At 43.8% G+C, this 23,483-nt stretch overlaps 2 protein-coding genes across 3 annotated transcripts; both read right to left on the bottom strand.

Annotated features, from left to right (window-relative positions):
* Nucleotides 1–603: 603 nt before the first annotated feature.
* APOBEC2 (apolipoprotein B mRNA editing enzyme catalytic subunit 2) lies at nucleotides 604–9,796 on the bottom strand. The gene is made up of 2 exons (XM_030561397.1): nucleotides 9,489–9,796; nucleotides 604–2,028 (listed from the first exon to the last, which is right to left on the bottom strand). Exons 1-2 carry the CDS (start codon nucleotides 9,614–9,616, stop codon nucleotides 1,491–1,493), a joined length of 666 nt encoding a protein of 221 aa, XP_030417257.1. The 5' UTR covers nucleotides 9,617–9,796; the 3' UTR covers nucleotides 604–1,490.
* A 9,253-nt stretch (nucleotides 9,797–19,049) lies between these two features.
* Nucleotides 19,050–23,483, bottom strand: TSPO2 (translocator protein 2). Of its 2 annotated transcripts, none has more exons than XM_030561387.1 (4): nucleotides 23,357–23,483; nucleotides 21,391–21,617; nucleotides 20,549–20,687; nucleotides 19,050–20,048 (listed from the first exon to the last, which is right to left on the bottom strand). In XM_030561387.1, the coding sequence occupies exons 2-4, from the start codon at nucleotides 21,561–21,563 to the stop codon at nucleotides 19,866–19,868; spliced, it is 495 nt and encodes a 164-aa protein (XP_030417247.1). In that variant the 5' UTR covers nucleotides 21,564–21,617; nucleotides 23,357–23,483; the 3' UTR covers nucleotides 19,050–19,865. The 2 variants fall into 2 exon arrangements, with proteins under 2 accessions (XP_030417247.1, XP_030417246.1); XM_030561386.1 differs by having other exon boundaries at nucleotides 23,234–23,481.

The following is a 23,483-nucleotide window of genomic DNA, read 5'->3' as shown; positions in this document are numbered from 1 at the left end:
CTTGGCTGACCAGCCTCCCTATGAGCTTTCCACCCATTCTGTGTAGGCTTTATCTGGGACGTCATGTGCCCAGATTTTTCTCTCTCTTCCCCTCACACTCATGTTGGTACTTGAAATTTCTTCGTACCTGGGAATTCCCCCTTCCTATTGCACTCTTTCTCAAGTGTGCAACACTTCACTGGTGGGTTGTAAGGCCATGGTTCTTAAATGTAGTAGACCCTGTGTGGAGAAGGGGACGGGGGTGGAATCACAGCTGTTGTGAGTTTCTACAGTGGCTGCCAATTTATTTAGCTCCTTTGCCCCTACCAGTTTTATAGCATGAGCATCTCATAGGCCAAAGGGAGCAGATAAATACTCGAGGCATTCAGAATGTCACCAGAAGGCTACAGTATATTGCTTGTAAGTGTCTAGAACTGTTAGCCCCAGTCCCCACATTGAGTTTTGGATTATCTATACACGGTGGATAATGAATAATTTTGTTTTCTATATACCTATGTGTTTTTGTCTGAAAAAGGTCCTTAGCATTTATAAGACATACATTTGCTCAATGCAGTATCAAATATGCAATCTTGATCTAAGGTGAGGTTTGTTTTTTGTTCTTTGTTTTTAATGCTAAAACTGCCCCAGTACGTGGGGCCTGCACTCTTTCCTGCCAGTCCTCTGAAGTCTACTGCATTCATGTCGTTAAGCACAGCACACAGCCTTCTCCTGTCCTGCTAACAAAGACAGTTTACGTTTATTTTAAAAATTAAAAAACAAAATGTCTAAATGCTACATGGTAAATGTAGTCTGAGTCCATCAGGGCTATGTCTGCTAAAGGTTTTTGTTGCATCCTGCCTGACTCAAAGCAGCTCTGAAAAGCTGAAGGCATGTCCCAGATGTCCAAGTCTGTCATGCCTGTCTCTCCTCTGGGTGACAGATCTCTTACAAGCTGGCCCTGGAGAAATGAGAGAGAGACATGTTACCAGCTTCTGATGTTTCAGGGCTTTGTTGCTCAAAATTAGTTATGGACTCCTCAATCTTTGTGTATGGCAGAAGGGATGGATGATATACTATAATATACCTCCTTTGATATGTTTCTAGGGGACTAGAACCACTACCGCTGCCTCTTTCCAGTTCTATTAGATGTGCAAACGTCACCCACTTAGAGCAAGAAAGTTCCATTCTTTTCTATCTAATGACCCTCCCCTTTATTTCCTAATGAAAAGTGATTTGGGGTGGAGGGGTGAAATTCCTAGAGGTACTGACATGTCCCTGCTAGGAAGAGAGCTCAGTATGCCTCCACATGCCCTATAGTGGGGAAGATCGCACTAATGGATTGCTAGCTGCAGTGGGTAAGGAACTACTAACGCGAAATTCACTATGATCATGTACTGTCAGACCTAGGCAGAGTTGGAGTCACAGATGAGAAACAGAGAACAGAGATGGGTCTGTCCACCATTAAAGCAAGAAGCTAAATGAGCAAACTGAAATCCTCACTGGCATGGGCGTCAGTGTAGAACCTCTGATAACTTCTCTTCGTAATACAGGAAGTTCTCTTGAATGTCCTCCCAGGGCTCAAAGGCCTTTGCCTCTCCTTCTTCCTGCTCTACAAAGTTCTGCCAGATATACTCAAAGTCTTGAGGCTTCATAATCTTCAGTTTGCATCCAGATGTCTTCAGTTTCTTCAGCGCCGCCTGCATCTCTGGCTCCTCCCACATAAAGAGGCGGCTTACCAGGATGGAGAGGCGCAGGTTCTTGTTCTTCTGCAGTATCTGCACTATCCGGCCAGCACAGGGCACACATGGGCTGGAGGAGACATACCAGGTGACATTGTAGCGCAGGTTGGGATCGCATGTGGGCAAGATGTTATTGAAGAAAGCATCCTCAACATGTGCAGCTGCATGCTCATCCTCCAGATAACCCCGAAAGCTCCCCGACTCTTTGCCTTGAGTCTCCACGACATAACATAGGAAAGTCTTGTTCCTGCCTGAGCTGTATTCCACGTTCCTGAACTGGAATTTGAAAAAGAAGGCTGGGAAGCGCTCCCTATGGAGAGGGGAAGAGCAAGAGAAATGCCTCAGTGTTATAACGTATCCTGTAATAACACACAGCCTTCAACAGCAACTCTCAACCAAACATTAGTCAAGCCTCCCACCCTCCCTGCCACCCTGAGAGTGGAAATTTAAGTACCCTGTGACTTGCCCAAGGCTCCCGACCAGTCAGTAGCAGAAATGGAATGGAGAATTAGGGCATTGAATAGGAACTCAAAGTCCTGGGTTCAGTTCCTCTGCTCAACCACAGACTTCCTGTGTGATCTTGGGCACCTCACTTAATCTACCTAGTGCCATGGTTCTTCACCTGCAAACTAGGGACTATACCTCCTACCTCACCTGCATGCTGTAAAGATTAAAAATTAATTGTTGTGAGGTGCTCAGATAGTCTAGTTGTTTAAGGCCATATAATTACATAGATAGGAATAGAACCTTAGAGTTCTGGCTCCCAACCCCATATTGTCTCTGCCTGACTGCTTTGGGTTATATTTGCTTCATCCATCCACACTGCAAATCTCTGTATATTGGCTATTAGAGAATTTCAAGACTGCTCGGCATAAGGTGTGACTTTCTTGAAGCTACTTCGGCGTGTTGTTTGAATGTCTATTTTTTACTGCTGCAGGAAGCAGAAAAATGACTTCTCTGGGCACGGGTCTGCTAGAGCACTTCAAATCTGAGCTGCACACCTGCCATTCCAATGTGAAGCTCCTCCACAGCTCTTCCAGTGCCCTTTTAATGGTAGTCTACAGTACCCTTGGAGTCCAGAACTCTAGTCTATCATCTATCCTCCAGCTAGATTGACCCTCTTCTGAACAGAGGCAGATGACTGGCTAGTACTAGCATATACATGCAAGCTTCTGCACACACTGATGCAAGTGTACTTCAGTCCTGGCGGTTAGCCTGCTGTTCTGGTCTTATACCATAAATTGTGCTGTGGTTTTGTTGAATATGGATATAGGAGACTAAATCTAGACCTGGTATAAATAGGTGCATCTCCCCTTGCAGTCATTGTGAACTGTTCCTTCCCTGGTTTCCAAATGAATTTAATCTCACTGATTTGTCACCTCTGAGATGAATTTGCTTGTGGTCTTTTTCCAGAACAGGATGTTCCCTGGAATTGTTTAGGGAAGTTATATTTAGTTCCCTAAAACGCTGCAGCTCTGGTACTTCTGACACTTACCGTTTAAGAGGGGAAGGGTGACATTAAAGATGTGACTGTGACCTCCTGATTGGGACCCCATTTTGCTAAGGGCTTACATAACCTAGTCAAATGACAGCCCAAACCCTGAATATTTTACATAGGGCTGCAGTTCAAATACTCTGGTTCACATTTCCCAATGGTGCTGCTCCGTGGGTGTTGGCAACAGTGCAAACTCTGCTGTATACCAGCTGCAGGGGATTAGGGCACTGTGTTCTCAAATCCTGCTCAGAGTCAGTCTAAGCAACGCAGTGGCTAAAATGGGGGTGGCTGCCAATGAGGTGGCTGTTGCAATTGCTGGTGGTACTGGCTCAGCGTGAAGAAGAACAGTAAGGTAAACAAGGCCTCTCCATTTTGATTGAGGACCAAAAAATTCCTACTGGGTTGAAGATGCTTTGATGACAGGGCAATCATAGAGTATTATAAATATAGTACTGCTGAATAATCTGATGCCAAGCACAGGCTGGGAAATGTGTAGAACACCCAGGGCTTTGATTGTAGTATTGAAAACTAGTGAATATATTTTCATTCAAAATATGAGTAAAAAGGAAGAACACTTAAGTCCAGTGCCCCTTGGAGTCAATGGAAAGGCTCCTGCTGACTGCAGTAGACTTTGAATTAGGCCTTCATTGCCTATTTTCATGTGTAATCAAAAAGAAAGGGCCGAAAGGATTAAGGGCTTGTCTAGAAATTTGCACTGATAGTTCAGATGTCTAATGCAGATACACTGCCCAAGTGCAAGTTCTGTTGTGCCCTGATGCAAGGTATCTGCATTAGGAGTCTTCACTCATACATATCATTGCAAATTTCCATAATCTAAGCAAGCCCTAACAGACCAAGCAAAGTGACCATCAACATTTCTCCTCTTGGCAATACTTTCTCTTTCTTTCCCCCGTAAGAAGATTTAAAGGTACCTTTATAAAAGTGAACAGCAAAACTCCCACTGACTTCATTAGGAGCAGGATCAGACCATTGTGCTTCCCTCCCATGAACTGGGTGAAAGTCCTCCTCATTCCTTGAGTCTAAGAAATTGACATTTGTTTGGTAACAGCCAACTTCATGACTTTACCTCTGAGATAATTGGTGACTCCTTTTAAAAATCTAAAGGTTCCACCCAGCACAAGCTACCTTCCCCTTGTTTCAAAGGCAGGTTTGCAAAGCCATAAGAAATTACATTTTTAAATAAATATGTAACAGATATAATAGTCAACTACACATTCATCCCTGATGTAATTCTGCTGACTTCAGAGGAGTTACAGGAGGGGTGAATTGTCTCTTTATCTTTTAATGAGTCATTTAATCTGTGAGGGCCAGATCCAAAAGCTCTTAAAGTCAGTGCAAAGACTCCTATTGACTTCAGAGTGCATTAAATCAGGGCCTCCAAGCAGACCTTACATAAAATCTCTTCCCTATCATGTACTAGACTGGCTGGGATTACCTGTGATGTTAAAGCAAATCTGTTTTCCTGGCAATGTGAAATATACACTAGATCACTTTCTTTCCAGTAAAGAAGCCTGTAAACAAACCTAAAGAGACTATCCAAGATTGTTCATGGCTGGCTGAGATCTTGGAAACTCTTGCTTATCATGGGTGCGGAGAGTATTAATTAACGAAAAGGGTTTGGTTTAAGCCCATCTTGCTCAGAGTGGTGTGGATATTCCAGCACAACTATGTCATTTAAACAACTGCAGTGGGAGAACTTATGTGCTTGTCACAGATTGCAAATCCGTGTTCTCAGCAATCAAAAACTGTACCAGGTGTCTCTAGCCCCCTATGGCTGTGATATCTATTAGCAAGTGATTCAGCAGGAAAAGAAAAAACCACACATACCGTAAGATTGCACGCGCTTTGGACCTGTGCGTCGTCTGAACTTCAAGCATTTCAGACACTCATAATAATAAGTAATTATGATACTTTGCATTTCTATAGCATCATTCATCTGAGGAGGTTACCGCACTTTACAAACAATTTGTTAAGCCTCACAATTCATCTCTGAAGTAGCTAAGTAAAGGGGCCTAATGGTAAAGAAGTGGCTAGTTCTCAGGAGACCTGGGTTCTAGTTCTAGCCGTGATACTAAGTTGCTGTGTGATAATGAACAAGTTATTAAACCTCTCTAGGCATTAGTTTCCCCGTGTGTAAAACGAGGATGATCCTATGTATCCATTTTTGAATGAAAGGCATATAAATGTTATACCCATTTTACAGATGGGGAAAGTGAAGGGCTCTTGCTTTAAGGTTACACAGAACTTCAGTGGCTGAACCAACCACTAGAACCCAGGAGGTATGATCTCTGGTTAAGTAGGGCCTACATAGAAGCAATGTTTCATGCTCCCTTCACTAGCTCTATAGCAGCCATTCAGTAACAAACAACTGTGTGGGGCTCATTGATGACAACGGTGCAAGGACTCCCTGGTGGACCCATACTGCTCTGTCATGACTGGAGCCTACTACAACCAAGGAAAAGGGGAAGGATTTGCCACTGCATGTCTGGGCTCTAGGGATTCTTATTTTCTCCCCAGAGGAATGTAGTGTAAATTCATACATCAGTTTGAATCCCATGAAGTTTACACAGCTGGGCTGAAACTGGCTGTAACGTTGAGAAAAGGGTTTTAATGTTCTTAAGTGTAAAGAGCGAATCAGGTCACCGGCCCCATTTGCAAAACAGACTTCTTGGAGCTGCAGGCAGCAACATCAAACACTTGGCAAGGATCATAAAATGTCCCTAATCCAAGGTCGACAATTGAAATGCTTGAACTGTACACAGTGTAACTGAGCACACACGCTGGGGCTTTGGAGTTGTAAATTCTCTCATTAGCTGGATAACTGGTGCTCTTCGCTGAAATTTTATAAATAACTAGAAAATCCAAACTGGAATCACATCCAACAAAGACACAGAGAAAGAGATTCCCACCTGCAGTCCCAGGACTTCCAAATACAATATCTTAAGATGGGCACTTCTTAAACATTAGGGTAAATTGGCTGAATTTTTCTTCTTGAGCATCCTCTGTGACCTCCCTGTTTTCTCCCTTTGCTTTCCCACTTCTCACCCTTAGGAGCCCAGCACATCAATAATAATTCCAGGTAGACATATCTTCTGCTAGACCTAGTCTGACAGCAAAAGGTAGATCTTTGGGCCCAATCCTCAAATAGCACAGTGATCAGTACCTTGAGTTTTATGGTCTTAGCTCAGTTCCTAGTGGATGCACAGTTCCCCGTCCACATCATAAAGGTCACTATAACAGCTAGCACCAATTGTTCCATTTGTTGTCAGTCTCAGTACAGAGGCCAAGGAGTGAAAGAGCTTTGGTCTCATGATCTCACCCTGAGAGCTGGTCTCCAGAACAGAGATGAGACCTACTGGTGGAGGGGTGTTGGGGAAACTTTCACCATTCTTGTCCAAAGTTTACTCCTCCTGTGGATAGTAATGGACAGAAGATAGTCCCCAAGAAGAGCAATCCAGCTAGGGTTGCCAACCCTGCAGAATTGGCCTGGAGTCTCCCAGAATCGGCATCCATCTCCCGGTGACTATTGAAAGCAATCCAGGAGATTTTAGTAGGATATTTTAAGAAAATGATATGTCATGTGGGGGAGGAGGGGAATCTCCCAGAATAGCTTCAGTCAGAGTTGGCAAATCTAAATCCAGCACATCTAACTGGGCCTCTGTAACAGCCAAGCAATGTCACAGAAATAAAAAAGTGTTGTTGAGACCACAGGGCCAGGTTCTGCCTTGCCACACACCTTGCACAATAAGTTCACTAATGCAAAATGGATATAAGTCAGAATGGTAGCATTGTATGTCTACTCAGCATTCACTTTGTGCAGGTGAATATCATGACACTGGGTAGGATTTTCAGAAGCACTTTGCATTGGCCCAACTCTACTTTCATTGAAGACAATGATATTGACTTGAAAATCCTACCAAGGGTAAGACAGTGGAGAGTCGGGTCCCAAATATGGCCCACTATTTTTAAACCATCAAAAATGACAGAAGACTTTTAAAAGAGATTGTGAGAACGGAAAACAAAATTATTCTCGGGTGAAATCCAGAGACAAAACAAGTATTAGAATTTGGGGACGGAACAATTTAATGTAATTATTTTTGTCAGAATATCCATTATAGGCAGCAAAGTGACCAGTCAAAATGTCATCTTGTTACTCAACATGTTTGCTCGCTGTGTATCTTTGATTCACATCTGCTGATTTTTTGGACCAAAAGCTTTCTCTCACTTTAGCCCTATGTGGAGGCAACACAGCTAGGGGGGAGAGAGCTGGAGTATATCCTGCCTTATGCATCATCATCAGAATTGCCAGCTGAGTTCCGATTGTAGAATCTTTCTTAATAGTGATGATGTAACAGGCAGAAGGGCCACAGCTGGATTTTCAGTTCCTGGATTGAAGTCTGTGTTAAAGGCTGCTGGAAAACAATCACATTTTAGTTTATTAATTGAGCACATAGGCTTGGCAATCTTGGGAGAGAATAAATACAGAGCTCCACCATAATATTTTTATAATGGCATGTTTCTGGTTAAGCCACACTTTAAATTATGTATGGTTACATCTAGATAGTACAGTGACTAGCATATTAGAAATGCTTAGGGATGGTAGATTAGACAGACAGATTTTCCTAGCCATGCCTTTCCCTTATATATTATTAATATATAATCATTTGTCTATTGATTAATCATCATTCCATGCTTATATTAGCTGTGTGGTTTATTGTATTGGGATCTTATAAGGATCCTCTTGTAATCTGTACTTTTCAGAAGGGCTCAACACTCAGAACATGAGCCAGATTTCCCATGGAGCTCATCACCCATTTATACTCCTAAATAAGTGACCAGATTTCTAAAAGACCCCCACGTCCAACATGCTGAGCTGTTTGGAAAATCTGGCCCTCAGTGTCCCAGTGGGAGCTGCTGAATCAGTGCTTTAATTTGTGCTAGGCTGAGCCCCAGCATCGCTAGTCTGGGCAGTTCATAATCATGCCACCTCTGGGCTTGCTGCATCAGTTATGAATGTAAAAATATGGCTTGAGTCCCGGCACATCTTCCATTACAAATTAAGCACTGTGCTGAGTACTTTTGAAAACTGACTGATAATCTGGCAGCTAAATGTGAGCTGGGCTCTTTTGACAGTCTGGCCCCAGGGGTGGGTGCTGAGCCCTAGAAATTCTGCCCCCGAGCTCATTTGAAAATCTAGCCTATATGATCCATAGCGTGGGAACAACACAGTAGTGGGTATTTTTCAGGGCTGATTCTAGGGTCCCATTATTGGGGGAACAAGAGGGTATTCTGGGTCCTTGTTTAAAAAAACAAACCACCTTCCAGGAGTCATGAGGCTCGGTGGATTTTAAAAGTTTAAAAAGTAAAATTTGGCTGCTGTGCCAGTATTTTGCTGTGATTTATAATTTATATAAAGGATGAAGGCTCTCCAGTCTGTGGCTGTTCTACTGCTTAACACTGTATAACTTTGTGCATATTTTGGCCTTTCTGACAGTAATTTGGAGCCCATGAAGATTGTTTGGGGTGAGTGGGTGTTGGGGGAGCTCTCACCACTGTTATCCAGAATCTACCACTCCTGTGGATATTAATGGACAGAGAATAGTCCCCAAGAAGGGCAATCCAGCGCCTCTGACTGGGCCTCTGTAACAACCGCGCTACTCCATTAAAGTAAATAGTCTCTCTTGCTTACCCTTCTCTACCCACACCATTAGCTCTGGGGATGGTATTTTTCCTAACCCCGCAACAGAGGAACTTGCAAACACTACCCCTTCAATAAATCAATATTTCAGTATTCTTCAAGGGCCCAGTTCTTCCACCCTTACACCAAGTAGTACCTTACTTGATGAGTGATCCCACTGAAACCAGTGGGACTACTTGCATGTTTAGTGACTTGTCAGTATTGGCAAGATATAATTGATAGAATCAGCCCCATAAATGGATCCAGTGAGTTACAAGCTGATTTGAATCCATCCTACACCTAAGCAGTGAAACTGTCTTCACCAAGCAACTTCACCCTAGCTACAAGTTCAGCTGTAGGAAGAATTGCAACCTGCACAATATAAACAAAATTCAGAAAATTCCTTTCCAGACTTGCACTGGTGCCAGATTTCATCCTTATTTCACCAACATTAAAACTTCAGGCAGAGATCTCACCCTGGACAGACTGTGTGAGAAGCTAAGTGAAAATGAGTCATACTGGCTTTCTTTACTCGCTGCCTCTTTAAAACTAAACTCTGTGCACTGATCTCTCTTACCCTCCCACGATTTCAAAGGGTGGCAGTTTCTCCAGCTCCTTCTTCTTCTTCTCCTCAGACTCCTCTGCATTTTCAGGCTGCTCCTCACCAGTCTGGGTGTCGCTGGGCTTCTCCTGGTTTTCAGCCATCCTCTCAGGTGCTGGTGCACCGGGTTCAGACCGCAAGGAAAGAGAGGGAGCAATTTTCTGAGACCAGTGAAGGGATCAGAGATGGCAGAGAGAGAGAAAAAAGGGAGTTGGGAGTTCCAGTCCTGGAGGCAGTTGTCGGGAGCTAAATATGGAACAATGCTGCAGATACACTGACTGGATGAGGTGGTAGAATGATCCAACAACTCTCAGATATCATCACCTTCCCTTGCTTTTGTGAAGGCCTTTTATCAATCTCTCTCACTCCCCTTTTGCCTTTAAAACAAACTGAGGAATTCACTGTGGGCGGGTTAGGGCATGGATGGAAAACCCAGGAAGCAGAAGTCACCTATTTATCACAAGCAGGACAGAAAACTGGCAGGCTGCAGGACTGGCCACGTCCCCGCCTGCCCTGATTTGCCCACATTCTATCATCCTGCCTTTGATGAACCACGCTTCTAGAGTGGGCAGGAAGGAGCAGGAAGAGTCCTCGATTTGTTTTATTTAATGATCACCCTGGATAATGGATGGGGCTGAGCCATGCTTCAATGAAGCCCCCGGCAGACATTACAACTGGAGCCCTCCCAAGAACCTGAAAATTACACCCTCTGCAAACCATGATTCTGTGGAGTGGGCACTGAAAGACAGGGATCCAACAGGGGCAAAATCCTAGTCCCATCAAAGCCAACGGCACAATCCCCAAAGAGTCAAGAATTTCACCCCAGGTGTATTAAAGTCAGCTGAGTACAGTTGCACAGCAAGGAAATATTTGGGGCGTGGGGCTGTGACAAATTACACCAGCTCAGAGATCTGGTCCTTGTTCCCTACATTTATCTCTCCTTAGACTGTAAAATACTTGGGGCAGGGACCATTCCTTCTTGGATGCATGGAAATCACTGCAAACAAATTATAAATAATAATTAAAAGACTCCTGCTTCTCAGTTATTCCTTGGTTTGTTTACACCATCTTTGCAGTTGCTGTGGGTGCAAACACCGGATCAGTAATTGCATCGAGTGGAAGGCAGTCTAGAGACTGGAAGTGGGAGCCTATGGTGGGGTTGAGGATCAGGTTGGAGTTTGTGTGTGGGGCCAGGAGGTTGTATAGTACTAAGATCAGGAGTAAGTAGCAGTGGGATTGGGAAGTGGGGTCTAGGACTGACATGTGCAGTATGGGAGGTAGAGTATAGGATTGTTCAGGAGAAGTTCTGAGGTGGTGTTTACTGTATTTTGCCTGAACCAGGTTAGAATGGAATCCAGCTATCCTAAAAAGGCCATATAGAATAGCATTAGGGGGCTCTATAAAGTTTTTATTGATAAAAGTTTGGGATGTTTGTATTGCTCTGCAAAAGTGGGGAACCCAGGGCTTGTTTGGGTTTCCTGTGGCCTCTAGAAAGGTTTATTTTTTAGTATTGAGGATGACGTGAAATGTTTCCAAATTTCACAAAAACATCTCATACTGAATTTAAAGGGAAAATGGATGCAAATTCCAGGTGCTTCTAACTTAATGGAGTTTCCTGCCGTGCCTCTAGGTTGAAAATAAATAAGAAGCATGTAGCTGCTCTGAATTCACATTTTACTCCTTCAGAACCAATTGGAAATCAAACCTTCAGCATCTTGACTGGTGTGCTAAAGGTAGAACCCATGATGACTGAGATTCAGCCAACCAAGTTATTAAATATTAGCTCTGTATTCAAGGAGTAAGTACTGTAAGTTTGGGGAGGATACAATATATTCTTCATACATATCAAAGAGACTGAATTTCTGTTTTCAGTGCAAAACTTAATTCAGCTTTAACTACAGTGTTGCATTCAGTGCCTTTATAATTTTATAGTGCCCCGCATCATGACAGATTTGGACCATTTACACTCGATCAGTTGTACAATTATTTTTTCTTATTGCACATTGTTCAGTTTTTGTCCCTTTACTAACAATGATCTTTCCTTTCTATAGCATCTCAAAGAATCCCAGGGATCTTCCCACCTCCCCACATGCTGCACCACTGAAATGCAGCTACTTCTGGGGCAGAGAACAGCAACCACCCTGCTGCACCAACACTGTTTGCTGAAACCTCATGAGTGGTAGTTGTTTATTTGATGACTAACACTTCTGGGGTGGATTGTATTGTGACAACAGGACAGTAAGGGATTTGAGAAGTTCTGAGACAGTCTGTCCAAGTGATATATATAATTTTTCCTATGCTTTTAAAGCTTGGAATACTTTCCTTGGCTGGTGGATAGAGTATTGTTTTTCCTTTTGACTGGTAACTATGTTCAAATTCCAGATCCCTTGTCTGGTCATTCTCACCTTTGACATTTTGGGGAGTGATTTTGGGGATGGGAATCCTCAGCTGATGAGTGACTGCTCTTTCCTTTTCTCCTCCCATCCTCTAAAAAAAAAAAATCCCATCCTCTTTTGTATCCCCTGACCCACTGTCTCTATTTCTGGAAGCTCTCAACAGCTAGATTAATCATGGTGCCACTACTCTTGCAGCCGTTAGCTTTCACTGGCCCAGCCAAACTGCAAAGATCGATGCAAGCTCTCAGCTAATCTCCGGAATGTGCTGCTGAGAGTCTGGTTCCATCCAGCCTTTCCCCAGCTGCTGCGCAGTTCCATCTAGGGCAGTGCACTATGTATTCACAACCCCCACCAGTCTGTGCTTGGGCCAAATATGTAAAGGAATGCCAGAGAGATGCTGTCAGTCTGACATTTGCATTAGAACTGTAGGGGGAAAAGTGTCCATCGGTTTGATCCAGGTTTTTTGACCAATTGATAGCTCCCAAAAAGGGTGTGTGTACGTGTGTATGGGTACATGCTTAGTGACTGCACATAGTAATGTCGTGCACTGCACAGCAATTTATTTTTCCTTCAGCTAGACAAGAGAGGGAGACTTGGGCCTGGATCCAGCAGAGGTGCCATATGTGCAGTTATTGTCATTACAGTCTGGGGTAACAGGGAACACTGCAGGTCAAGGAGGAGGCACACAGGCAGAGCTGTGGGGAGTAGAGGCCAGGACAGGGAATGGTTGCTCGAAGGTTGTAAGATGGGACACTAAAGGTGACATCCAGTTCTGGATAGCAACTAGAGATTTGATCCTTTTTGGCTTTTGTGGGTTTTGTCTCAGACTTTTAGAACTTTGCCATTAACTTCAATGGGAGCAGGATCAGTCCCTTAAATTCATCTGTGACAAACAAAATTCTTTATCTTTTTTCCCCACGTATTCAGATCTCATGTGGTGAAAAAATATAATAAAACACACCCAAACCCTTTGACTCTTCTCCCATTCAGATCCTTTGTCAGTAGCCTTCTAATCATGAACATTTATTTTCTGGGGTTAAAATGTGTGCACTTGGCTTTTATCCTGTGGTGAGCACACAGGGGGCATCTCATGCTGAAGCCTCCATTCCAGATGAATACTCGCAAAGGGTTAATTAACCTACCAGTGAGCAGAGGGTTATCCATTTGCATTAATAGGAGTCAGGTGCTAAGGGTTTTGTATCGTGTTTGCAAGAATTGTGAGAGAGCAAAGGAGCCATATGTCAGATCAGACCATTGGTCCATAACTCCAATATCCTATCTCTGGCAGTGGCTAACATCTGATGTTTAAGAGGTAAACAGCTTCCCCCTCCACACACATAATACAGCTGGCCAGTTGTGCAATGCTACACAACTTCCTTCCTGACTCCAAGCCAGGGATCAGCTTATGCCCTGAAGCATGAGATTTAGTTGCTAGAATTTTAGCTGCATAATTACAAATCTATTTTTAATCTGATCATAACATTATCCAGCATTTTGAAGTGGGATTCAGGAGTCTGGGAATGCAGTAGAAGATACCTGGCTGCAAAGAGGAATCTTGCTAGAGAGTTCATTTTATTCCTAGGCCAGAGAAACATTTTTTGGCCAGATCCAAGAGTGAAATAAGACACTGACTGTATTAGTCATAGCTGGGACATGATCTTTATTCCAAGGTGACAGCTGATGGTAGTAACAAAACATCTCCCTGGATACATTGTTTGGCAGTGATCCTCCTCCTATTTTTCCAGCTGTAACTACCGTTACTCGATAAATAAATAACCCCCCCACTGACAGTGATATGCAGAGACAGCTTTTCTTCTCTCAGCTGCCTTGGCCCATCAGCTGCTCTTCCCTCCCCTCTGTGGGACCATGTCTCATACTGCAAAGATTTCCGAGGGGTCCTTGTCATAGATATAGTCGAAAGGTAGGGGTAGGTAGAGAGATTTGGGGGAAAGAGAACAGAGTGTTTCCCCCATAAAACCTTTTAGCTTTGTGCAAGAAGCGGGCCCCAGTGCATTTCTTTGTCTCCACACCAGACAACTGGTGTTAATTGTCTCCCTGGTTGACAGTCACAGGAGAGAAGCCAAGATTTGAATCTAATCTTATCTACTGTCATTTTGATATCATGCCTATCCCCATGTTATCTAGGCATTATATAAAAATGATAGATAGATAGATAGCAGAGAGCTTGCACTGGTGTTGTTAATGCTGTACTTGTTGGACCATGTTCTGCTGTCAGGTAGGAAGATGGACTCCCTGTAATTTCAAAGAATGTTGCACCCATGTAGCTGAGAGCAGAATTTGATCCTTTCTACAGATGCATAGATAAAGTACTTCAATCTCCAGGGATGTCTATTCCATTGCAGGCTTGGAAGGATTAATTTTTGATTGGTTAACACCAATTTCACTATACACACACAAACCAATGAAAAAATTGTCATCAATAATCATTGAAATTTACGGATCAATAGAGTAAGAAAAATGCTGCTTGAGATCTTATTAGTTTAAGGATATTTGTATGTTTTGACATGTGACGGTGACAATTTGTGTTTTAATGGCTATAAAGCTTTAACCTTCTGTCCAACCCTCCCCCCACATTTTCTGACTCCCCCAATAATTTCCCACAACTGTGAAAATTGAAATTCATAAACATTTAAAAAATGCTTAAAACCCAGACATTTGTGCAGCTGTGAAAATGTAAATTGATAAAAATTGAAAAAAAAATGCTTTGAAATAAACATTGATATTATCCCATCAGAATTATAAAACAATAAAATAAATGTTGGGTCAAGCCTATATATAGGTTTTATATCGCAATCATCACGGTGTACGTGAGCATCGTCCAGCAGGGCAAGAACAGTTCCACTACCATTTCTCATGTTCTTTTGTCCTCTCCTCAGGGGAAGAAGTGTGTGCAACTGGTGGAGAAGTTTTTTATGTATATAAAATACACACACACACACACACACACACAGGTTACTCTGTGTTTAGAGAAGTCAAGGTCAAAGAAGTGCTCCCTGCACTTGGAGGAGAAGCTGATGGGGTTTGTCTTGGTCCTTAGTTCCTATGGGAGTTCATTCCACAGGGCAGGTCTACACTACCGCTTATGTCAATATAACTTATGTCGCTCAGGGCCGTGAAAAAGCCAGCCCCCCCGAGTGATGCCAGCCTAAGCGCTGTCCAGACCAGTGCTGTGTCAGTGGAAGATGCTCTCTCGCTGATATAGCTTCTACCTTTCATGAAGGTGGAGTAATTATGCCAATGGGAGAGCTCTCTCCCAACAGCGTAGAGCGTCTTCACCAGACTAGCCCTCAGTCTTGGGTTGGTCCCTCTAGTGGGCCAGCTGCCTCTCATGTGCCCTCTCCTGGCCTAGGGTCCTTCTACAAACATTCTGCCTCAGTTTTCCCTCTTAGACTGTTCAGGAAACTGAAAACCACTTTTGTCCATTCCCATCCCTTCTTGGGTTGTGCTTTATTAAATTAACAAACATTAAAATAAAGTTTCAAAGTCCATCCAAAAAGTCCATACAAACAAAAGTTTCTTATGATTCCATGATTCTTCTTCCTAGGCCTTGCTGCCTGGTGTCTTTCCTGCTTTGGCAGGCCACTTCCAGGTCCTCCCTGGCTGGTGTCTCAGTTCTGACATTCACGCCTAGCAATCTCTAATCCCTGAGCATTTCCCCCTTCATTGCAGCCTTTTGCTACTCTTTATAGGACAATCACCCAGTTGTGGCTCACTCTGTAATCAGGGATGACTAGCTCCAACCCTCCAGTCCTTCAAGACCGAGCCACCTGGTTACAGTCCTCAAGAAAGCTCCTTCTTCTGCCCCGCAAGCGTTACCCTTATTGCAGAGTTCCGCTGTGTCATGTAATACCTTTCACCAGTAGAAAGGAGGGATGGATCAAGGTGAGGAAACAAAGTACAGGGCCAAATTTTCAAAAATAGCCACTGATTTCAAGTGCCTTGATTGTAGATGCTCATTTCACCATGGGCCTGGCTTTCAGAGGTGCTGAGCACCTGCAGCTCCCACTCACTTTATTTGGTGTTGTGGGAACTCAGTACTCCTGAAAATCAGACTCAGGATGGGCACCCAAAAACAGAGGTGCCCAAAATTAGAGGGCCCTTTGGAAACTTTGGGCCATAGTGAATTAAAAACGTAGAAACCCAGACCAGTGTCTCCCAGGCAGGAAAAGACAGTCCCTGCTGTATTTGAGGTGTGGTCTCCTCCATAAGCATCTCATGGCCAGCTATCTGGCCCCATCCTATTGGCATATCACCTCTTTCCCTCCCTGTGGAAGGCGAGATTATCATATCAGTTTGAGCCGGGGGTGAGCAGTTTCATTTGCTCTCTGTGTGCTAACTCCATAGAACATCTGCTCCCGGAGGTTTTGCCCCAGAAGGATGACTTGCTAGATTATAGTAAAGCTATGAAAAAAAAATAGTCAGCAAGAAACCCAATGTTGATCTCAGTGCAGGATTCACTGAATGGAATTCTCTGGCATGTGTTATGCAGGAGGTCAGACTACATCAGTGACTCTCAACCTTTCCAGACTACTGTACCCCCTTTTAGGACTCTGATTTGCCTTGTGTACCCCTAAGTTTCACCTCACTTAAAAACTACTTGCTTGCAAAATCAGACAAAAAAATACAAAAGTGCCACAGCCATTATTACTGAAAAATTGCTGACTTCTTCATTTTTACCATATAATTATAAAACAAATCAGGTTGAATACAAATATTGTACTCATGTTTCACTGTATAGTATATGCAGCAGTATAAACAAGTAATTGTCTGCATGAAATTTTAGTTTGTACTAACTTTGCTAGTGCTTTTTGTGTAGCCTGTTGTAAAGCCAGGCAAATATCTAGATGAGTTGATGTACCCCCTGGGAAGACTTCTGCATATCCCTGGTTGAGAACCACTGGACTAGAGAATCAGAATAGGCCCTTATGCCTTGAAAATCGAGAACTGTATCGAGTCCATCCACTGTTAGCTTGCACTGGTGTTGTTAATGCTGTACTTGTTGGACCATGTTCTGCTCTCAGGTAGGAAGATGCAACTTGTGCATTGAGGAGCTTTTTTCGATGAGGTTCAGTGGGTTCCTTGGAGCCTTTCATAGAACTAGTGCCTAATGCTGTTTCCCCTTCCATCTGAGTTCCGTGTGAAAGCCGCGGGCTCTAGCCAGGGTCTCTGGAACCTTTCCCAGCCCTTTTGCAAACCCAGAACCACCAACAATGGATTTCTTTTTGGAAACAAAAAGTCTTGGTTTTATTAAAAGCAAATACAATGTCTCTACATCTGCAGTTCAAACTACACTACCCCAAATAACGCCCTTCATCCCTACAATTAGCTGCCAGTAAAAAGATCCATTAAAGAGTTACATACATTGTTTTTATTTCATAAAAAAATAGTCAATCCTCTCTCTAAACAGGGAATATCTAATGCCTAGACAACAGAAGGAAGGATCAGAATGGGGGAGGTTGGAATGGACCTTCCTCTTATAGGGTTGCCAACCCTCCAGGATTGTTCTGGTTTCTCCAGGAATTAAAGATAAATCTTCAGTTAAAGATTATGTCATATGATGAAACCTCCAGGAATACATCCCACCAAAATTGGCAACCCTATGCTCTGCGGGTGCATCTACACTGCAATTAGATCCCCACGGCTGGCCCGTGCCAGCTGACTCGGGCTCACAGGGCTTAGGCTAGGGGGCTATATAATGGCAGTGTGTTTCATTCCCCCTTCCCACCTTGCTGGGTCCTAGACCTCAGGCTCTAGCCCATGCCCAAATGTCTACACCACAGTTAAGCAGCTCCTTAGTCTGAGCCTTGCGAGGCTGAGTCAGCTGGCACAGGCCAGCTAGGGGTGTCGAATTGCAGTGTAGACACACACTGAGATGCATGGATTACTGTATATCATTGCTCTGGAATATTAAGCACATTGTCATCTTCCCTGCCTATTTTGCCCCCTTTAAAAAACAAAGCAACTCCTTACCCCCCTCCCTCCCTTCCTTGGGTTAAAACAAGTATAGGCTATGTCCATAATTCACCTTAATGTGTGAAAGGAGACAGTGTGGCAGCATTCAGGAAAACATCCTTATTCAGGAAACTTGTTAAGTACCTTCTTAGTTTTAAGCACATGCTGATGTCCTGAATCAGGGCCAGAAGCCTGAACATTTTGAATTTTTATCTTCTGGAAGGAAGGATTGTCCAGTGGTTAGAGCATTGGCCCAGGAGTTGAGAATCGCCTTTGCTCTGCTTTTTGACCTTGGGCACATCACTTTGGCCTAGTATTGCTATCCTGGCAAATTCTTGTAGTATAGATGCTGCTTATACTTGCAAAGGAGTGCTTTTGTTGCTATAGCTTGATTCCCAAAGCAAAAAACTTCAATCAGCAAAAGCTTTTTGGTTGGGATAACTACATCCACATTAGGGCTTTTGCCAATATAGAAATGTTGTTTAAAAAAAAAAATCACACCCCAACTCACATTGCTTTACCATCAAAACTTTCTAGTGTAAACGTGGCCTAAGTCTCTCTGTGCCTCAGTCTCCTTGTCTGTACAATAGGGATAATAGCATTGTCCTGCTTCACAGGGAGTTTGTGAGCATAGCAAGTGCGAGGGGCTCACATGCTGTGGTAATGGGGGTTTGGTAAGCACTTTAGAGAGTGGATTTGTCCAGGACCCTTTTGGTGAGTCTATGGAGGCACAACCTCCTCAGCATTACGGGCCCCGGCCTGCAAGCACTCTCTCACGTGAGCAGTCCTTATGGGCCTATTTGTTCCATAAATCAGGCACCGCTTCCACTAACCTGGAAAATGCCAAAGTGGTATTGGGTGAAGTGATATTGCCTGGGATTTTAAATGAGTCAGGTTAGGGTGATCAGACAGCAAGTATGAAAAATCGGGATGGGGATGAGGGTGGGGAGAGGTGTAAAAGGAGCCTATATAAGAAAAAGACCTAAAAATCGGGACATCTGGTGACCCTAAGTCAGGTGCCCAATTCCCACTGAATTTCAGTGGGATTTAGGCATTTAACTCCCTTGTGCACCTTTGAAAATCCCATCTGTTGTCTGGTAGTTTAAAGCACAACATTTAGAGGGGTTGGTTTGAAGGTTTTACAAAGCATATTATAAATGTGTCAGTACATGTTTTGTGGGATGTTTTATTTCAGTGAATGCAGAGGGAGGAGGGTTTGTGGGGAGGGGTATTTTGGAGGTGGAACATATAAACATTTCCCTTCAGTATAGTTATTTGCACTCCAGTCATTGCAGCATTGTACAGGGGCATGAAAACCAAGAAGCTCAATAGACTAAAAGCAGAAAATGAACCTGACCATTTTCATTTTACAGGCAGAGAGAATGGCAATTAATGAGCAAGCAACCTAGATGGTGAGAAGTTAATGGCTAATGGTAAAAAGTCCAAACTGAGTCTTATGTAAAAATTAAACAGCAGAAATGGCAAAAAGCCATGACGTTTGTAAAAATTGTCCTGATTTCATCATCTCAGGTGTTTTTCATCACACAGGTGAGAATTTTTTTTCATGTATGCGAGCAAATTCTGATCTCAGTTGCACTGATATAAATCCAGAATAACTCCATTGTCTTCAGTGAAGTGACTCTGAATTTATAGTGGCATAACAGAGCAGAAATTGGCCTATGAGATTTAACCTGTTAGTGTCCCTTTAAGGCCACCATAGAGCTGTAACCCCAAAACCCCAGCATTGTTGAAGAAAGAGAGAGGCAGCGGTCCTCAGGTTAAAGGTATATGGTAGCCTTAAAGGGACATCCCATTGCATTGTGCAAACTTTTCCCCATCCGCCCTATGCAAATAAGATGTATGTTCAGGTGCCCATCTTAATAAAATTAACCACCCCCAGGCTGTCAGCTCTTAGTTCACCACATCACATCAGGATGGGTTGGTTTCATAGAATGACCTTATTTCACCAGCTCCTCTTTTTGTCTTAGTCACTCTTTCCTTTTTCCTCCTCAGGATTGTCCCTCCAGATGCAGAAGGTGAGAGAAGAAGCCAAGGTCAGCCAGGCCAGGTAAGGCACCATCAGCAGTGTCGCCGTCTTGTTAATGGGGTACCAAGAGTACATGGTGCCAAGCACCAGGCCATATAGGCACATGATGTCCACCAGAGCCTGAAGAAAAGAGAGGGAAATGATTGAGGCATCTACTGCTGGGATCATATTCTCCCTATGCATTGTAAGAGTAACTTATCGAAGGCAGTTCAGTGAGAGTAGAGCTATTATGGGCTCTCCTGTTGACAGTGTATTTTATAGCCTGATAAGCCATCCATGAATAGCGTGGCCCCCTTGAAGTTCATGGCCCTGCTTCTGGTTGGACCAGGGTGTGACACTCAACGAGGCTTATCTCTCACCATAAATTCTTAACAGAAAGATGCAGCAGCCAGAACACTGGCTCCCTAACCGTCCCGCTTTTTGGGTCAGGAATGCGAGGGACTGATAACACTGGTTAGAATCAAGTGTGGTGTGAACAGAGACTGAGCTCTGCTAAGACGCCTTTACAGTTGACACAGGGTACAGCACTACCTGTTGCTGGCTGTGGACCCTCCGAAAGGCGCCAAACCGGTGGTGCAGAGACACAGACAACACAAGACAAATATGCACAGACACATTACCAGTTTTAGCTTATGAGCACCAAAGAATAGGGGAGTCCAAGCCCAGTTCAAGGCAAGCTGAGCCCCATAGAGGCCCAGCGGGATGACGGCTTTGCTGTTGAAGCCCCCTAAGTCATTCCACACCAAGTATGAAGCGTAACTGTGAAGAGGAGAATCACAATTAACATTTTGCTGTCCCACTTGGCTTCTCTCCAAGATGCTGTGGGATCAGGCACTATTCTACCAGGAGGCACCGATTTTTGCTCCATATAGTTCTTATTATTGGAACACAGCTCCAAGGGCAGATCCTGCCTAGCCAAAGGCAGCTCTTATGGCTTGTCTACACTGGGTTTTGGTGGGGGGGGGGTTGCGCCACTGTAGCTGCACTGATGCAACTCCTACTCTAGACATACCGCACTGGTGCAAAAGTGACTTGCGGTAGTGGTTTTGCACCAGCACAGCATTGGTGCACCTACATCTGTGGCCTGCTATCACCTCAAACTCATGATCTCTCTTGTCTATTTAGGCAATAAGTTCATCTGGCAGGGAATGTCTCTGGCTATGGATACAGCGCCTAGCACAATGGGACCCTGATCTTAGCTCATCGTGAGCCTCAGTGCAAAATAAACCCAGTGTAGACAAAGTCCCCGGCAAAAAAAAAAAGTTCCAGGTGGAGCTGATGAACTCAGCTTAGTACCCAGTGGGATGTTATGTTTGTCTTCTGAAAATAAACATCCCCTTCCTGCCCACTTTGTCCATATGAAGAAAAGCTCCAAATTGAGCAGTGGAGGAGAGTGAAGTGACGTCTCCCCTAGAGATAAAGACCCACAGAAGCAGAGAAGGGGTGGTACACGGAACCTTACCCCATGCCTGTGTACAGGGTAGTCCACATGACGGGGAACATTTTGTTGGGTGGACGCCAAGAGGGTTTCTTCAGGCTTTCAAACCAAGTAGGCACTTCCTTCCGTGTCAAGAGCCAGCCAAGAAATCCCCCGATATGAGGCAAGGCAGAGAACCCAACAGCATGAGCCCACATCCTTCCTTACTGGACTGAACTGGACTTTGGGTCGCTGGTCCTGGCCTTTTGTGGCTAAAAAGCAATAAGTGAGCATCATTTTCAAAGGACATTGGTTATTTCCATATTGACCAAGAACTTCCAGGTCTTTGCCTTACTCTAATTGCCTGGAGGTCTTTTTGGCAAAGTGGCTACCCCCCATCCCCACTCGCTGTCATTGCACTGGCTGCTGCAATTTCATTATTTACCTAACGTGGCTACATTGAAACCATCCTTAGAAGACAAGACTGAAATCACTTTTCTCAGTGCTTGTCCAAATGTCACAGCTCACAGCGCGTGCAACCTCTCCTACATGTATGCTGTTAGACCTCTCAATGCAACTATTATCTCTCTGCTGCATGCTCCTCTCAGTGGGGAAAAACAGGCAGTTTGTCGTGGGACCCCCATTTTCTTCTCTCTTCGGCTTATCTCTCACCATATATTTATATTTTAAATAAACATCTGTAGTGAGCATTTTTTCATCACAATATTTCAAAGTGCCTTACTAACATTATTTAATCCTTCCTGCACTCTTGGAAAGCAGAAAGGGATTATTCTCCCCCATTTCACAAAGAGGTAAACTGAGGCACAGAGGGGTTTATTGGCTTGTCTAGGTCATACAGTGATTCCATTCCAGATCCAGGCACAGAACCAAGGAATGCCGAGTCTCAATCCACTGTCCTAGGCATTACATACTCCCTCCCTTTTTAAAGACAGTTGCACAGTCTTTACATGACTATGGGCAAGTTGTATCAGGGATGAGTGGCCTCCAGACCTCAACATGCTTCTTACCCTCAGGGGCAGATTGAGATGTGCCTGTCTAGCCTCTCAGTGGACCAACCCTTTCTTTTTGGATCCATTCATAACTTTAAACCCAGTCTTATTAATCTGCGGGAACACGTGGTCTGTTCTTCCTGACAGTAAAAGATCATACTGATCATGTTCGGCATCACTGTGGGAGTCTGAGCAAAAGACTTCAAAAAGATGATTGTCTTTGGCAATGTAAGGGGCAGGGGGAGAGGTTCAGAATACATCTTTCAGAAAAAAAAAGTCCCTGGACAGGGGTGCTGGAACAGTTTCTATAGTGGGGGTGCTGATAATGGAAACCATGTATTTGGTGTTTGTTATTACTACTTCAAGGCAGGGGGTGCGGCGGCACCCCTTGCACCCGTAATTGCAGCACCACTGTCCCTGGGAATCCATCTATTCTGTTACTTTGCACTTTTCAGGGGACATAGATCAGGAGAAAAGAACTGACCTGAATAGTCTTCTGTGTTTTGGATTTTGATCCAGAACTAACGCTGACAGCCCATACTAATTATTACTATTATGCAAGAAAAGGTCATCTTTAGAAACCTGGAGCCAGACAAACCAGCCTTGCGCTGAGCAAAACAAGAGGAGTCAATCCTAATTTAAAATTATATAAGGGCACAGGCTGCATTTCAGTTTCTGCTCAGCAGAGCAAATTGTTACTGCCAGGGTTTGCAAAACAAACAAATAAACAGACACTGGAAATGCTAGGCTACTTTGTTACAGATTGCTGAAGTAACTAAAGGGTGAAACAGACACTTCATTGTCATAACATTCTAATTTGGAACATAGCTACTGATACTGACAAGGCTAAATCTATAGGAGCAGCAGTCTTCACTCACCTTCTCCCAGTTGATTTCCCCCCTTCACCAGGAAAACCCAAGAAGCAAACAGATAGATTTCTGAGGCCAGCCTCTGGCTCTGTTCCTGCTTCTACACAACAAAGAAATTGTCATCTGAGTTACGTTGAAGTAGCAGAGAAAGGGGCGTGTTTGTGGAGCCTGTAGTCTGGAAGAATTACTGAAGATCCCTTTAGTGATGTTTGTGTAACTGTCTGCAGAGGGCGGATCCAACCTGTCAAAGTCACACATA

This window comes from Gopherus evgoodei, chromosome 4 (genome assembly GCF_007399415.2).
Source record: "Gopherus evgoodei ecotype Sinaloan lineage chromosome 4, rGopEvg1_v1.p, whole genome shotgun sequence".
Lineage (NCBI taxonomy): Eukaryota > Metazoa > Chordata > Testudines > Testudinidae > Gopherus > Gopherus evgoodei.
This window is presented reverse-complemented; position numbering and strand designations above follow the sequence as displayed.